Source organism: Cydia strobilella, chromosome 11, assembly GCF_947568885.1.
Source record: "Cydia strobilella chromosome 11, ilCydStro3.1, whole genome shotgun sequence".
Taxonomy (NCBI): domain Eukaryota; kingdom Metazoa; phylum Arthropoda; class Insecta; order Lepidoptera; family Tortricidae; genus Cydia; species Cydia strobilella.
In genome coordinates this window covers 14,079,576-14,097,312 of record NC_086051.1, presented here as the reverse complement: position 1 = coordinate 14,097,312, position 17,737 = coordinate 14,079,576, and the positions used below count along the sequence as shown (strand labels likewise).

The 17,737-nt window shown below is 40.9% G+C and overlaps 2 protein-coding genes across 2 annotated transcripts; both read left to right on the top strand.

Annotated features, from left to right (window-relative positions):
* The first annotated feature begins 76 nt into the window (after positions 1 to 76).
* Positions 77 to 4,758, top strand: LOC134745548 (kelch-like protein 10). Its single transcript, XM_063679611.1, has 7 exons — positions 77 to 1,032; positions 1,273 to 1,454; positions 1,848 to 2,059; positions 2,437 to 2,585; positions 2,959 to 3,145; positions 3,702 to 3,836; positions 4,367 to 4,758. The coding sequence occupies exons 1-7, from the start codon at positions 136 to 138 to the stop codon at positions 4,555 to 4,557; spliced, it is 1,953 nt and encodes a 650-aa protein (XP_063535681.1). The 5' UTR covers positions 77 to 135; the 3' UTR covers positions 4,558 to 4,758.
* Positions 4,759 to 7,737: 2,979 nt separating this feature from the next.
* LOC134745638 (15-hydroxyprostaglandin dehydrogenase [NAD(+)]-like) lies at positions 7,738 to 17,698 on the top strand. Its single transcript, XM_063679754.1, has 6 exons — positions 7,738 to 7,923; positions 10,302 to 10,425; positions 13,098 to 13,204; positions 13,708 to 13,881; positions 14,239 to 14,393; positions 15,420 to 17,698. Exons 1-6 carry the CDS (start codon positions 7,831 to 7,833, stop codon positions 15,523 to 15,525), a joined length of 759 nt encoding a protein of 252 aa, XP_063535824.1. The 5' UTR covers positions 7,738 to 7,830; the 3' UTR covers positions 15,526 to 17,698.
* The last annotated feature ends 39 nt before the right edge of the window (positions 17,699 to 17,737 follow it).

The window sequence follows — 17,737 nt, the reverse complement described above, 5'->3', positions numbered from 1 at the left end:
CTATCTTATGATGTAATACTTGAAATCTAAATATTCTTATTACTCTCCATTTATAGACTGGCTGCACACTGACAGAATTTACTCAAAATTTGAAATATTAGCGCTGGAAAAAACAAATGAAAAGAACCTGCCGTGATGTCTGTCACCGCGACAGATAAACAAGTTTCGACCGCCGTATTTTCAAAAGGGATGGAATTTCATTCGAAACACCGAAAATTATTCAAAACTAAAAATTCTGTTCGTACTCCTGCAGCCTCAAAACCACGACTAAGCAAGAAGAAGGTAGTTCTACGGAAGCGGAAATGCGTGTGTTTGCCAGAAAATTATTCAGTAGTAGAGTTCCCTACGATTTGGAATGAGCTGCGCCAGAATGGGCAGCTCTGCGACGGCACCATCATGTGCCGGGACATTAAATCAATTCGCGTGCACCGAGCCATTCTATCAGCCGTTAGTCCCTACTTCAAAGCGTTATTTATAAATTCCCTTAAGAAGGGAGAGCAAGAAGAAACGGAAATTTTTGTAGACGTTCCTAGCATTTACATGTCTCTTATACTAGACTACGCTTACACAGGGACTTGTGCAGTAACCGTAGAAAATGTGGAGCACTTACTTCCATATGCGGACCAATTTGACGTCGTTGGGGTTATTCAGTTATGCTGCCAGTTTCTATTGCACGAGTTGAGACCTCACAACTGCCTAGGGATATTCAAATTCGCTAAATATTACTTCTGCGGTGAATTAGAGAAGAAAGGAAAGTTGTATATAAGGCAGAACTTTAATAGAGTACTTAAGGAGTGTAATGAATTTAAGTCGCTTTCGTTCGAAGAGTTAGAGGACATATTAAGGGATGACGAGCTGAATGTTCGAAACGAGGAGATCGTGTTCCAAGCGGTGAAGACTTGGGTGGAGCACGATTTGGAAAATAGACGGAAGAACATTCCGTCGTTACTGTCTTGTATTCGATTTGGTCATATAAGCTATACTTATTTTAAATCAAAAATATTACAGTGGCAACCTGTTATAGACGATGACGTAAGTATGAGACACATGAAAGCTCCCTCCACACTCGTGCGCAAATCGCGGCGCGAAGCCGCGAACGCGAGTGTGGAGTCTAGTTCGCTAATCAGCGAAATCGACTCCTCACTCGCGTTCGCGGCTTCGCGCCGCGTAGTCTGGAGCGGGCTTAATATATAGATTTTATTATCTGTACAACTTCTTCTTACTAGGTTGGTACTTATTTTTGTTGCCGTTAAATTCAAATATACTCAACAGAAATGTCAAGAGTCGCTGTACCCCGCCGTGGTGTTTCTCACCGTCTTGGACTCCCGACCGGGGACCGAAGCAGACCTAAACGACCCGTTGGCGAGACCTCGCATTCCGTATGAGGTCCTATTTGCCGTGGGAGGCTGGAGCGCCGGAAGTCCTACGAGTTTTGTGGAGACTTACGATACGAGGTATGGCAACATTACCATATACTTCTAACATACTTCTAACTTCAACGTTTTTTTCCTTTCTTTTTTCTCGTCCGTATAAAATTTTCCATAAAAATGTAATAATTATATAGTTTATTATTTCCTGATCGATATTATTTTATATACATTTTAGATGTAGCGACAGAATACTGTGCCTACATCTCTTATATAGTAAAATAATATTTAAAGCGCCTACGCAAACGTTAACGGCAAAGCTAAGTTCCACACATTTTAATCATCGCTATTTCGATTTAAATGGCTTTTCTCATTTTTGCCCACACAGGACTTCCGTAATTTTACATTTTTAGATAATTGTAATTGTGCATGCATCGGATTAGGTACACCTCTACTAATCGAATTACACCTTTTTCACAGGGCCGACCGCTGGTTCCTCTCAATCCACATGGACCTCACACCGCGCGCGTACCACGGGCTCTGCACACTTAACAACCTGATCTACATGATCGGCGGCTTCGATGGCAGTGACCATTTCAACACAGTCCGGTGTTATGATCCGGTGACCAACACGTGGCATGAACGGGCCTGCATGTATCAGGCGAGGTGTTACGTCAGCGTGGTGGCGCATGGTTAGAACTTTCCTATACCTCTTGAGACAATAACACCAAACACACCTTAAGGGCCCTCCACACTCGTGCGCGAATCGCGGGGCGTAGTCTGGTGCGGGCTTTGCGTATACCGCGGGTTCTGTACGCTCAATAACATGATCGACATACGCGTACATGATCAGCGACTTTGACGGCAGCGACCACTTCAATACGGCCATAGCTGTATACCTTTTTCCGTTCCTCAGCAGAAAGAGAGTGTGCTGAAAAAGAAAAGGTGTTATAATCCCTTTAATGTTTAAATGGCTTTGAGTAGCCACATATAAAATCGAATTTATACAAATTATAAAGAAACTGAACAGCGACTGCTACTCGAGTCTGACTTATTCAACATCTTTCAGATGGCCTAATCTATGCCCTCGGAGGCTACAATGGCCGCACTCGCATGGCGTCCGTGGAGCGCTACTACCCCGACAAGAACCAGTGGGAGATGACCACCCCAATGAACAAGCAGCGGTCGGACGCCAGCGCCGCCTCTCTGGGCGGTAAGGTAAATTAAATCAAGTGTTTCATTGTCTACATTTCTGACTGTGTCTACGTTCAAGGCATACCTATTTGGCAAGATGTAACGTTATACCAACCGAGCCTTGATTTGACACTAACAACAGTTATCTTCAGCCAGAACGCATGATATTCCTTTACTCGTTGTCATCCGTAGGCGTTTAATCGTCGCCTGCTTATGTCAGATATCGATTACAGTAGTATAGGAAGATTAGGAAGGTAGGTTAGGCAATGATGGCGGTAGATAGGTACTGTCATTCTTGGTTCTTGGTTCTTGCAACACCTTAATATTAAAGTTTATTCCTTACATTTCGCCTTCTGACTGGATTAGAATTTCTCATTTCATGGCGTCTTTCCGACAGATCTACATAGTAGGTGGTTTCAACGGGCAAGAAGTCCTCAGTTCGGCCGAGATGTTTGACTCTGACACCCGGCAATGGACCCTTATACGGTCCATGTTGAGTCCCCGCTCCGGCGTCAGTCTTATCGCGTACCGGGACTGTCTGTATGCCCTGGGAGGATTTAATGGCTACAGCAGACTGAACACGGGTAAGTTTTGTGTTGTTTGTTCATTGCAATGCAATGGAATACAATTTATTATATACTACTGTGTACCCCAACCAGTGAGAGTATTAGGATTCAAAGAAAGTTTATAGAAAGCACTCATTAGATTAGAGTGTGTCTCTTTTTATCGGCTCGTTACGTCAGGGGTTAGAGAAAACTCGACAAGAGCGACTGCTCGGCAAGAGCAAGTCTCTAGATTGGTAAATCAACGAAGTCACAAAGCCCGAAGGCCAGAACCACCTATTGCATATGTATAGGAGTTTCATAGTCCTCTGCTCAGTCTGCCTAGATAATCCATCAACCGTGAACTGCAACCAAACTTAAGTTTCTCCGGGGATAAACTCTGACCATAGAACTACTGTTAGAAATAGGCAATCGGGATAAAGTTCTTGACAGGCTTTCTAGCATACAGAAGCGTCACTGCAGACAACGTTCCGCCATCAATTGGTCCTACGACGTTGTGGCTTAGCTTTCCGGTCCTCAAGGAACGCGGTGCGATAGACCCCGAGCACTTTTACTGACACATAAATATATTTTCAAGTGGAACGCCTGAACCCACACCCCGGCAGCGACTGGCTGTCGGACTGGCAGGAGGTGACAGAGATGTTCAGCGCGAGGAGCAACTTCGCTACGGTTCTGCTGGACGATATGATTTTCGTCATCGGTGGATTTAACGGTTAGTGTGATCTATGTGATGTTTGTATAAAATCGTGGGTATGAGTACAAATCCTTGTCACATATGCGTTAAGTGTTTTTGAGGTTTTACTGTGATTAAAGCCTCCGTACCTTAGATAAGGAAATGTGGGTGTGGGTGTTTGATATGGATATCGGAGAGATCGGATGGCAGTGCCATCTACTCTTATAATCTACATAATTATTTTTGCGCGTTTATATAACCCGGTTAAACTTCATTAAAAGCTGCGAATTATGTTACTAACTCGGCCATTCTCATTCTTGTCGTGGATTAGACTTACCTACAATCGCTTACGTAGTGATCACGGTAGTGACTGTAATATAGGAAAGGTAATGACACTGAATTGCTTTGTGCACAAAAATGAAAAGATATAATCACATACGCGACAATTAATAACATACATGGAGGTGACTGCACAAAAATGAGAATTACCCGAACTACAACCTGTCATTCTCTAGCATTTTTCGCAGTGTAGGTAAATCAACTAGTTGTTCACAACGAATTCTCACCAGGTTCAACCACCATCCCCCACGTGGAATGCTACGACGGCGACACCCACGAGTGGTACGACGCGGCTCCCATGAACCTCAATCGCTCTGCTTTAAGTGCCTGTGTGATAGCCGGCCTGCCAAACGCCCGATCTTTCTCTTACCTAGCTAAAGCTGTGCCAGCGGCAGGGGCAGACCAGGCACACCATTCTTAAACCGCAATGCCAATTGGCTGCTGAAGTCATATGCATATCTCTTTCATGCTTATTCAGACCCAGCGCTTTGAGAGGGATGGCATTATAACTTCAGTCGCCACTTGGTACTGCGCCTATATTATAGCAAGACATCAACCTTCCCGAACCATTTAGATTTTAGATGACATGGGTCCTGGAAAATTGTCTGGAGCTTAGGGTAAATATATAGGGACTGCAGAAGTCGATTGCAGAACTGCTTTCGCTATCATAATAATTCGACTAATATCAAGTAGGTTAACCGATCTGTTATTGAAGAGTTTTTAGAGACCGATTAAAACATAGAAAATAGTATCAGCTAAAAAAAAAACCAAAGCATTGGTTTATTGATATTTCTCAGTAAGGGAAGGTTGGTGGAATGTAGATAGTTCATGCATCCTGGTTTTCTAGTTTTAACGATCATTTACAAATCATATAACCGTCGTGTGGATTAAGAAGCTTTATGCCGATAAAAAATGGCCGTTATGTGGTTTATAAATGATAAGCGTAAATTTAAAATGGAAGGACGATTACGGAGGGTTTTTGAAGGAAACTTATCTGTTCGAGATTGCACGAAAGCGGCTAAGTGTTGTAATGTACCTGATGTCTGTGATATTAATATTTTGATTGTCTGGTCAGCGGGGTAAGAGTAGGGAACATACCTAAAGGGTAAGATTTTTTCAAGGCTCCATTACGCTACACACATACACATTAGGCTACTTACTTTAATAGGTGTAATTATGTAAAAGGAGGCTGAGCATTTCTCTTATTCTGAAAAAATAAAAGTCCCTTATTCTTACTTCATTGACTAAGTGTTTTGTTTAAGTTCTATTGTTGTATCATAAATCATATTATGTGGTAGTATAATAATGTTATTGTATTGTACATATCAGAATATCTTCTTTGTATTTTATTGTTTTTAATAACTTGGAAATCGAGGTCAATTTTAGAGATCTTTAAAAAAAATCATTGTAAATTTTCCAGTTTTCTAATGTTATTTGTGACACATTTTATTTGGTTTTTTTGTATAGTTCGCGTCCATCGCTCTAATCATTGCAATGATTTGGTCGCGTTTTCGATGTATGTATTATGGTTGGCCGTCGGTGGCCTAGGTGTGCCTAATTGCGGTGGTCTCTAGGCGCGGATTTCTTAACATCACCACCAGAATTATGATCTTATTGAATCACTAGATTTTACCACGGAAAAGGTGCATCCACACCGCAGCTAAATTCTGTAGAGCAACTCTGTGCAACAGTAATTACCTAGGTAAGTTAACTAGTGTTAATATTGCTCCACAAAAGTTGACTGGCGTTGTGGGTGGATGCAATATGCAATGCACCTAAAGATTGACAGCGAGGAACACCTTGTATGACCGTCAAGAGACCTACTGTGGTGGAACTTATGCAGAATAAAATTATAAAAAATGAAAAATTATTTCTAGTATTTAATAAAAATTTACTGTACCCGACTGAAAGATGATAAATTGACAAATAAAGAAAAACATTACAGGTACTGATTGTTTAATTAACGTAATATCTTCATGATCACTTATTCAATTGCAAGTTTAATATTTGCAAGTTTGTATTTAAATCTAAATTTCGTTGACTAATAGTGCCTCTGTTGCTCGCATATGGCAAGCAAGAGTTTATAGAGCGGCGGATAACGAAATTTAGATTTTCGTTTTTCGCGGTAGCCCCTCTGAGGAGGCAAAAAACTTTTATGCAGGGTGGGGCATAGATTAGTATATGTTATTACTGGGGTGGGGTCCCTGCATAAAAGTTTTTTTATACAATTCAGGCAGTGGCGTAGCGTGAACTAATCTAGCCGTGGGCGAAATCGCATCTGCAAGGCCCTTTTCTATCGCTGTGCCCGAAGGGGCCTCGCCCGAGGCCCCCCTTGGGGCGCGAGGCCGTGGGCGACGGCCCACTTCGCTCACGCCTTGCTACGCCACTGAATTCAAGTCAGGTTGCAGCCAACTGTGTACATATTTACAATGTCTACCGGCTTTTATCTGTCTAGACTTTTTATGCGCTATCAATCCAGACTATCCAGAGAATAATTTCCATTTGTTTTAGAGCCGCTAGATCCCCAAACTTGTGTCCAACAGAAAATAAATAAATTGATTGCTATTGTGAATTTTTACGTCACAATTAACCTACACAATAAACTAAACTAAATCAAAACAGCTACCGTAATCAAATCCTACCTTACCGCAGGATCATAGGATAATCGATAAATGCTTATGAAACATAAACAATATAAACATAAATACTAGACTGGTAGGTTGGTTTCACATGTTTCATTGAAACCCATCGAACATACGATACGAACGAAGCATGGGTTCATTCACTCTACACATTTAATTATGCGGTGGTCAAATTAGTAATTAACCCGTCTCAACATACAAATTTGACCACTACCGTTTGACAGTGGCGACACCGTGACCGGCCTAGATAACTTTGCCTCCCATAACGTGTGTAGTTTTTACACTGCCTTGCAATGTTTTATTGAACGCTTGTAATTTCAGTTTTAACGCCCATGAAATAAGGTTGCTTTTAGTCGATGGAACAGAAAGGTAGATCGGAGTTTTCAAAAATTAGTTTTCGTGTAGTACTTGTCGCATGTGAATCAACGTACGAGCGTGTAGACAGGGAGAGTGCCGTGCGTACAAAGGTGGATGAGTAGTGCATTAGTGGTAGTGCCATATATCTATCCATAGAAATCGCTATATCTTCACAGGTAGGTACTACTTAATTATAAGTGCTTGGCTTTTTATATTTTATTATGTTAGCAAAATTACTATAAGATTGTGAAAATAAACGTATACATACAGCTCGTCCGATGGTAAGCGGTCACCGTAGCCTATATAGGCTTACAGCTCCAGGGGGTCACATGCGCGTTGCCGATTCTTTTAAAACATTTCGTTTTTGAAGAACCTCATTGCAGTCACTCGAGAAAACCTCGACAGCTGATTTCATTCAACAACTGGAGTCTGGAGCGTTCGCAGGAGGAAGTAAAAGTAATTTATGTAAATTAAAACAGCTTGTAGATTAATTTTTTTACGAATTATATATCCCACGCCTTTACGATTTACCTCCAATATTACGACTTGTTCGCAAATGGCAACACCGATCGAGTGAGGCGCTCCCTTCCGTCCGGCGCGATCGAACATCGAACACCGGAATACCGGCGCGAGGCAACGGACCGTCCACACGTAGGGCGCGGTCGTACGAGAAATAAAAAGTAAATAAAATAGTAATGGAGCTCAAAGGAAAGGTTGCTCTGATTACCGGTGCGGCGGCCGGCATAGGATTGGCTTATAGTGAGGAATTGCTGAAACATGGAGCTAAGGTAAGATTTACGTAAAAATATTATATTTATACGCCGAGCTTTTTTATTATTTTAACTAAATACTTAAAACATTTTAACACAATCGCGTAGTTTTGGTATGAAGTAGGTATTATTTCGAATTTTAAATACTTAATTTTTTTTAGTTTTTAACGGAGCAAAGACAGCAAATTGTCTTTCGCGTTACGAAGTAAATAACTAAAGAGAGTTCAAGGTGAGAGTTGAATGGAACTGGAAACAAGCCAAGTGCATTTAAACTGCGATTTTATTTTAAAATATGCATTTTCGCACTTTCCTACGTTTTTACTTACCGGCGAGTCGGTACCTTATTTGTATTGATTTTCCCAGCGGTTAGTGGCGTGATTTTAATGCACCATACTTACCGCAGGCCTGAGTTTTACAGGGTTTTAACACCTACTTCATCAGTACATTAGCTATTAACAAAGCTACATAACGTCTAACCGTTAAGAAAATAAAGGCGTTAAAAAAAGCTTATATAGGTACAATAGTTATTTACGATACAAGTGCGGAAAAGAGGAAATTCAAAACGAGTGGCGACACATTAAAACATGAGCGCAGGGAGTGTTTTAAATCGACACGAGTTGCGAATTACCTGTTCGCACGTGTATCGTACAACGTTTTACAGTAGGTACATATGGCCCTTTAAACTTTCGACATATGAACGAAAAGTGGTCTTTACGCACTTTAAGGGTCGGCAATGCGCGTGTAATATCTCCGGTGTTGCAGGCATCCATAGGCTATGGTAACTGCTTACCACCAGGCGGGCCGTATGGTTGATTGCCACCGACGTGGTATGAAAAAAAAAATAGTGCGAGAAAGTAGCACCATATGTACTGTAATCACTTTTTCTCTTAACTTACAACTTACAACGCAGGTAAGTAAGTGAAAAAGTGCTTCTGTTTAGTCCTTTTATGTTAGGTAAGTTTACTTACTTTGTAAAGGAAACAGGGAAATTGAAAATTGTTTTACAGTACCTACATGGTGCTACTTTTCCGCACTAGTGCGGAAATAAGCACTTTCCGTGCATATAGGTAGGTATATGTATAGAACATTTTAAGGGTCATATGTACTATAAACCAGAGAGAAGAAGAGAAGACATTAAACTGGTGTATATTTAGATTTTACCAGTCGTCATCGGCTATAGATGTGAAAGTTACGGAAAGTTTCCAAAAAGGTGAAAAATTTGAGAAAATTGTAGAAATAAGGGAATTTTTATATTGGAAGTTTTCATAAGTTATCCACACCATCCACGTAGAAAACTTCGTATTTCATTTAGTTTTGGGAATAAATTAGAGAATAAAAAATAGGGACTAATAACAGGGCTCGGAGCCGGTTTTTTTTTAAAAACCCTAATAGCCCAATATTTTTAATTATTTTATGCTCTTTACCTAGCACTGAATCATTTATTTAGTTAAAAATTTCGTATCATTAGATTGTTCCATTGAAATTGAAATCATAAACCAAAGAACGGAAAATAAAGTAATAATCCCGGTATTTTTTGTATGAAAAAAAAACTGGTTCCGAGCCTTGACTAATAATTTCGTCACCCATTCAAAAATGGAAGTAAGAAGTTTCCGAAATTTTCTCACGTGAAAAAATTCGCAATTTTTAAAAAATCCCGAAGGCACATCACTATCAGTTTAACTATACGGGTTAATGACCTCAAAAAGTAGAGTCGAGCACCTTTTTAGTTATTACTACGGGTGTAGCGCAGGCGTAGACCCGTACTGCTACGTCGGAGCGCGTAGCAAGGGTACTTTAGCTGTAGCCATGAATGTGCGCGAGCGCTGCAATAAGCCCACAGAAAACCGCCCTAAAGTGCCTTGATATACTATGCCCTATGACTACGTGTGAGTGTGATCAAGGCCTTACGTGCTGCCAAGCGTTAAGCCTCCTCCAAGTCCTCCACACTCGTAAGCGAATCGCGAGTCTAGTTCGCTAATCAGCGAAATCCTTTTTGGCGTCCAAATGTTTTTTTGTCTGCATGCTTTTCTTTTTTATGTACTATGTTGTGGCGTCAAATAAATGTATTTTCTTTCTTTCTTTCTTCTTTCTTCTTTCAAATCGGCTCCACACTCGCGTTCGCGGCTTCGCGCCGCGTAGTCTGGAGCGGGCTTTAGGAGCTGCATTCGGTCTTTGAAAATAAAGTTTGGTATAGATTTGGTCTTACCAGGTCTTACTAGCAGTAGTCGCAGTGCATCTCGCTCGTACTTAGTATAACGGTGCGCGTGAAATGCGAAATGCACCGCCTCTGCGAGTAATGTCGAATCAAGTTGAGTTGATATTGATTGAAAGTTAGTATTAACTTTTTACTCATGGAAATATTCTTCAGTCCCCGGCTCATTCGTACCCTCTTGCAGGTGTCATTATGCGACATCGACTCCGACATCGGCGAGCAGATCTCCGACGAGCTGGGCGCGAAGTACGGACGCAAGAACGTGCTGTTCTGCCAATGCGATGTGACCGACTACCCGCAGTACGAAGGTACCATAAAATCCGCATTCCATTATGCGACATCGAGTCTTTTGCCAGTGTGATATGTCAATGAGTACTTTTGGACTACCCGCAGTTTGACCAGACAATTTGGTTTGACCAACTATATTAAGGGTTGTCAGAATTCAGGTTATTATCTTATCTGTGGTCGTACATCCAAAGGGACGTCAAGTTGTGTCAATCCTAATAATGGGGGTTGAAATTTTTAGCAGATGGCGAAAGCATAGCTTGTCCTGTCAATCCCTAGAATCGTGTAAATTTTTTGTTTTTTTAATGCCCTGGACGTCAACCCTTTAAGCCAAATCTCATAGAAAAAGGGGCAAGCTATAATGGCGCCATCTCTGCAAACCTTTTGGCAGTTGCCAACTCCATTGCTCGGAGCAATGCTGAGCCGAACGGAGCCGAAAATAATAATAATAAAAGTTATTTATTTAGATAACCAACATCCATATATTGTTAGTTACATATTTTATGTTTTGCTTATAACTTAAGATTAGTAGGTTTTTAATAAAATAAAATAAAAATTAAATTACATTATTGTCCATGCATGGATCACCACTCCACTCCACCTCCACCTCCACTTGAGACTGTGCAGCACCGATTCATGTACGGACAGTCCAGTCTGCTCGGGATCATTTTCAGGATACTGTTGGTGCTGGCTCTCACCCTGCGCACCAGGGAGGCACATCTTTTTCGCATTGTTGCATAAAAACAGTCTACGTGTGCTTCTGCAAACATCCCTGATGCACTACAGTGTCGAGGCAGCCCCAACAGTACCCTAAATGCGTTGTTGTATTGTACTCGGAGAACATTGTAACCAGTCCTGGTGAATCTAGCCCACAGGCTGCACGTGTAAAAACTTGTACAGTGCCTACGCTCTAAAAAGTGTAAGTTTTACGTCACGTGAACATCGTGCAAACCTGCGGGCAATCATGTTTGCTCTTCGTGACAATGCCCTCCTTTCCCTTTCAACGTCTCATTATCCTTGAGGTCGGCCGTTACCAGATGCCCCAGGTATTTCAACTGATTTACTCTCTGTAGAGGAGTAACATTCAATGTAACTGGGGGCATGTGATCTGGGATCTTACAGCCGGCCTCAAAGACCATGACCTCGCTTTTTTACTATTGTATAGTAACCCGTGATCCTTCGCATACTTTTCACAAATACTGACGAGTTTCCTCAGGCCACAGATGGATGCGCTCAGCAACACCATGTCATCCGCGTAGCTGATATTGTTCACGCATACACCGTCCACATGACAGCCAACATTCGTGTTACTGAGCGCACCCACCAGTCCGTCCACATACAAGCGAAAGTTTCCTACCCCTGCCACAAGGTTAAATGACATCGCTATAACTTCAAGTTTAGAAACCCGTCGTCGGGGAGAAAAACATGCCATGAAGTGACTAAATAGAAGCCATGCTATTTTTACAACAGATTGAAATTTGATCGGCATCTGCTTTCAACGCAAGGAATTTAATTAAAAGCTTGGCTTCCGAGATATCCGTGTCGCCTATAAATTGAATTCAAAACCTTGAATATAATAGTCTAGTAAAGATAGGTACAGTCAGAATCACAAGTAAAGTAACGAATCAGACTACGCGTCAAGTCGTAGACAGTTTATTACTCGTAACAAAATACGAATATTAATATGTACGTTTACACTTCCTTTACCGTTCTAACGAATTTCTGTTAGCGTCGCATGTGTGCTATTTCCGTAGTCTGTAGCGACAGTTTTAAATCCTAAACATACGGGTACGGGCTACGGGACTGATTGATTGCATGGAGTTTAACTATGTTATTTATAGCTTCCGAATAATTATATGGTGGCCTTTTTAAAGCACGATTTGTTAATAGCATAGTCAAAGAAATACTGAAGAATCTAATGTTGTTTATTATTATTACAGGGAGATTTTGTTATTGTCCGCCCCTATTCACTATACTCAGAGAGGTGAATATGTGTAGATGTGTAGGTAGTTTGGTAGGTAGGTCATACCTACACATCTTTTACTATGTGATCAATCCCGTCCATAGGCGTAAAGCCCGTCACAGACAGAGCGATAATATATCGGCAGATACCGTAATGTACCGTAAGATATCTTAGAGAGGTATAGCTAATTAAGCACCACACAGGCACACACGCCAACGATACCAAAATATATATCGTTCTCTGTCTAGCACCTACATTGCGAGAGAGACGAAATATATCATAAGGTATCTTAAGATGCCTTGCGATAAGATATCGTAAGATACCAAAACATATATTACAGCTTCGTGTGTGGACTCTGTCAAATAGTACGTAAAAGATATCGTATAAGATGCCGTTTCTTACGGTATCTGCCGATATGTTATCGCTCCGTCTGTGACACTTCTATGCCTAATTATCGCCATTAATTGACAGATTTTTCCGCCAAATACACCTGCCTGACAGACACGTCTGTGCGTAGGTATAATATATCTCTAGCTATTCGCAGCATTAGCTGGATAAGGTCCGTTTCTGTCTCCATAAGTAGGTATAGGTATATTTTAAGTTCATAGTAAGCACCTAAGTAGGTAGTAAGACTAGTAAGTAGGGGGTTCTTTCAGCTCGACGATACCTTCCGCAACGGGAAATACTTTTAAAAATTATAAATAAAGATTGACAGCTTTTTTTTGCTAACAGAGGCCTTCGAGATGACGATCAAAGTGTTCAACCGGCTGGACATCGTGATCAACAACGCTGGAGTCATGAATGATCGATTTTGGGAGCTGGAAGTCGATGTCAACTTGGTACGTTGAAAACTAGCAAGACCATACGCCGTAGTAGATAAAGTCGGGACTGGGGTGACACAGCACAGCTATACTGGTATAAAAGTGTTCGAGACGACGATTAAAATATTCAACTGGCTTGATAATTATCGTGAACAACAACCCTAGTGTCACTGATGTAGTCATGAACGACACGTTATGAAAGGTTTTCAGAAAACCCCAAATTTGTTTAAAAGAGCTGTCCATTTCATGCAGTCTCCACACCATAGTATTAACCCTTACTATAGTTAGTGTCCCTGAACTAAACCAGTACACTACCAGATGGGCATGGTGAAAATAAGGGTCCCTTGACTGTGCATGTCTAAAAATAGATTTATATATTTTAAAAGTCAACCTGACCACGATTTAAAATTAGGTACGATCGACTATCGTCATGGCTCGAATAAGGAAACGAATGCTTCATGAACCTACTTAATTTTCACTCACTTTAGTTTAGCTAAATTCAAAATAAAAAATGTTCCCAGAACGGCGTCATCCGCGGTACTTTACTGGCGTACCGGTTTATGGGCAAGGACCGCGGTGGACAGGGCGGTACCATTGTGAATACCGCTTCAACTGCATTCACAAGGCCCCAAGTATCTACTCCTATCTATACAGCCACAAACTACGCCGTCGTGGGACTTACTAGGGCTTACGGGGTAAGTTTAATATTGCCACGCATGTTTATTAGGATAAGGAGGTTATCGTTGGGAAAGGGCGCGGCGGTCAAGGTGGTACCACATCGTGAATACGGCTTCTAGGTAAATCAGGCGGTACCAAGAAAAAAAATCACCTAACGTGGGAGAGACTATCTCGCGACTCAGGTGATACCAGCCTGCCGTTTACCAATTTAGCTCCACTATACCCGTTTGCGGCGAATATTTGCACCATATTTTTCGCCTTTGAAGTACGAGTCTCACACAAGGCAAAATTATCCCAATTTTCCTATTTGAAAATTGTGAGTTAGCGGTCAGAAAAAGAATACTTACCTAATCATTTATTTTACCATATTTCAGGACCAGTATCACGTAGGACTAACAGGCGTTAGGAGCCTGGTGTTATGCCCTGGTCTCACAGACACGGGCCTGGTCAAGGAAATACGCAAACAGCTCATGTCTTCCGAGTATGAGGCAGCTTGGCAGCGTGACAACGCCAACGCCAAGACGCAAAGGTACGTAGCTAATGTGTGCTTGGTAGACAGTCAAAGGTTGTGTAGCTGATGCATGGCGCAAAACATAGGTTTTACTTTAGGTTACGGTTTTACCGTATTTTGTTTTTGACATGAATGCATAAAATTTAATTTAAAAGTAAGACATTTTTATTTTATTTGTATCTATTAATTTATTAAATAATGTTATGTAAATATCTAGTCAATGACGATCATAATATAAATTCATGTAGATTAGTCTAGCATAATTTATAATGTAATTTCATATTATGAGAATAAATATCTAATCTAATCTACTGTCTCTAGTTTTGGTTTACGGGATTTAGCTTAAAATTAAAAAAAAAGTATTTGACACTTCGTAGAATTGACAGGTAAAACCTATGTTGGCGCCATCTGTAGAATACCTGGACTGGCCAACCTCATTGTATTCCGATGATATGAAGCAATTGAAGCAGGTTGACAGCGTGACAACGCCAACACCCATATATGTAGGTAGTAGCAGGTTTGCCCACCGACTTGGGGCCACTTGCACCATCCAGGGTTAGCCACTAACTCGGAGGTTAAATTGTACACTCAGCATCATATATTTTGTAGCAACCAAAGTAGTCAAATAGTTCGGTAAACCATATATTTAGTATGGTGTACCGAACTATTTGGCCACTTTGACTGCTACAGAGTATTTGACGCTGAGTGTGCTGGTAACTCCGGGTTTAACCGGCTAACCCTGGATGGCGCAAGTGGCCCTTAGGGGTTAGGGTCCGTTCCTTCTTTAAATGACAGAGGAATTTGTTTATAGGGTTCCTTTTAGTATGTCAGTCCAAACAGACCTCCAAAAAGTTACTTTTTGACACAAACTGCATTGAATATATCAAAATTACTTTCCAATAAGCGGCTGGCTTACAGTGGCAAAGAACGTTGTATTCCCATTTGTCCCCGCCGTATGTGTGGCGGCGGTCACGTGAGATGGGGACAAATACGAGTACACACCAAAGTACAAATAGTAATTTATTTCCATCCATTTTATTACAGCTCAGAGCACGTAGGACGAGCTCTAGTGGAGATCCTCACCAAAGGCCAGAGCGGCTCCGTGTGGATCGTGGAAAACGGCCAACCCGCACGGGAGTGGCGTGGCTAAACTACCTTCACTCGACAACCTTCCAGTATCTACTGTGCGAGAAATGCGACATAATGATATTTTCAGAGCTATGGAAATGGAACACGGACTTCAGAATAAAAGATAATAAGTATTTATGGGCGCGGTATGTTTCTGATTACGGCACAAAATGTTCAGAAAGACTGACCAATTAAATATCTGTGTGTGAGTAGGCGGGTCCACAGAGTCCACACAGAACGAGCCGCGAAAACAAAATTGCCGCGCGAAGCAACTCGGTCAGTGTAGACGTGCCTCGGTGTCGATGTGGTCCTAATTGTAGTCAAAACGCACACGATCTTAACCCTTTAACCTTTTGGACGCCAATGACGGATACACCGGCACCGCAGGTCCAACGCCAAATACTGAACCTACGTGCATGTGCATAAAGTTCAATTTCAGTTTTGACACTTCGGTGATGTGGCGTCCGAGTGACAGCTTTTGTGTTTGACACTGCGTAGAAAAGGTTCCAGGTTGCCATCACGCCTATCGAGCGCAGCGCATCATCGAGAACCTTGTCGGATGCACGAAGGTTGATATTGGGCTGTAGCAGGCGTGTCTCACAACGCGATTTCGTCGCGTCCCTACAAGTACATGCGGCCGACACCAATTTTGGTGTCTAGCCATAGTAGTTGCCGCGCACCGCTACGGAACAGACGCCTGTTCGCGCTTGCGCCACCTAGCGGTCATATCTGTCGTAATAGACGCATTTTGTTAGAGTGAATCTTCTGTACCAAGTAGGTACTATTATTTATTCTGTGGCTGTAGCCCGGTGCGCGTCAGCGGTCAACGGCGCAACACATTCTGATATCTATGGTCAGAAGAAAAGCCAAAATATTTCTATTCTAGTCCAATAATACTTTTTCGATTACCTTATTTTATGAGGAAGCGCAAGATATTTGTCAAGCTTTACCTGAGAATGTATGGTCATTTTTAACCCCGACGCAAAAAGAGAGGTGTGTTATAAGTTTAATTAACACGATAAAGGCGTGAAAGGTATTCTCATATAATGTAGGTATACTAAGATATTTCGAATGACTGTTTTGTTTGGGTGATCCTATCCATCCTATTTAAATAATCGTGTTTTTCTTTTGAACAATCGACCTAAAGCTCTTGACATTATATTACTGTTTCCGATCTAGACTTAAATTGGCTCAATGATAGTATATCTGCCAAGAAACAACGTACTTGCGCCGCGTTATTTTAAAAACACAATGGGAATGACTAATTTCCTTTCCTTTTTGAACTTTCTTTACGAATCTTTTTAACCTTTTGAACGCTTTGTCATAAACAAAAACGTCACTGTCACACCAAGATAACGGGCGCAAGCGAGCGAATGTAAATTTTACTTTAAAGTGTCAAGTTTACTTTCGTCCGCCATAACCCATATAGTGGTCCTTGGCGCTGTGGGCACGACTAGTAACGACCACTTTATGGGTTCTTGGCGTTCAAAGGGTTAAGAGCATTTTTAAAACCTTATGTGTTTGGGACAATTGTGTTTTATACTTCTGATGCTTATGGATTTACTTATGACTACGTATAAACTCCACAAAGTAAATGAATACGTGATGTGGTTGTGTAAATACTCAGTTCTTTAGTATTAGAAATGTTTGAGTAAGAAGCTGCATTTATATTTTATGAAATATATTTTACAAAAATATAGAAAAGTAGGTTAAGAATAATGTTAGACAATGTATTGTGTACCTATACTTGGAAATTGTCAGTATACCTAAGGCCCTGTATAATAAGATAAGTTGTATTATAAGCACATACTATGTTATTGGCTTGTGTATGTTACGATGTCAGACATTTTGTTGACGTGCAAGTGAGGAGTGTCTTTTTAAGGGGTTTATTTCTCTATAAAAACCATACAAAAATGAGCCTTGTGAAAAGACATACTAGACTTATTTTTGTATGGTTTTCTTAGAGAAATAAACCCTTGAAAAGACACTCCTCAAGTGTTACCAGTTATTTCATTTTACAGACGAATATTTTATTATTATTGACATTACAGTCTAATTTCGGTAATCTTTCGTGAGATGAAATATCTATAACAATTACCATGGAATTTAATACTCTAAGACACTAAGTTCTCAACAGTTTTTTACAAGTTTGTTGCTGAGATTTTTTGATTTGCAATAAAAGAGAAAAGGTACAATTATTTTGTTTGATTATTCCTTGCTTATGAAAGTCTTAA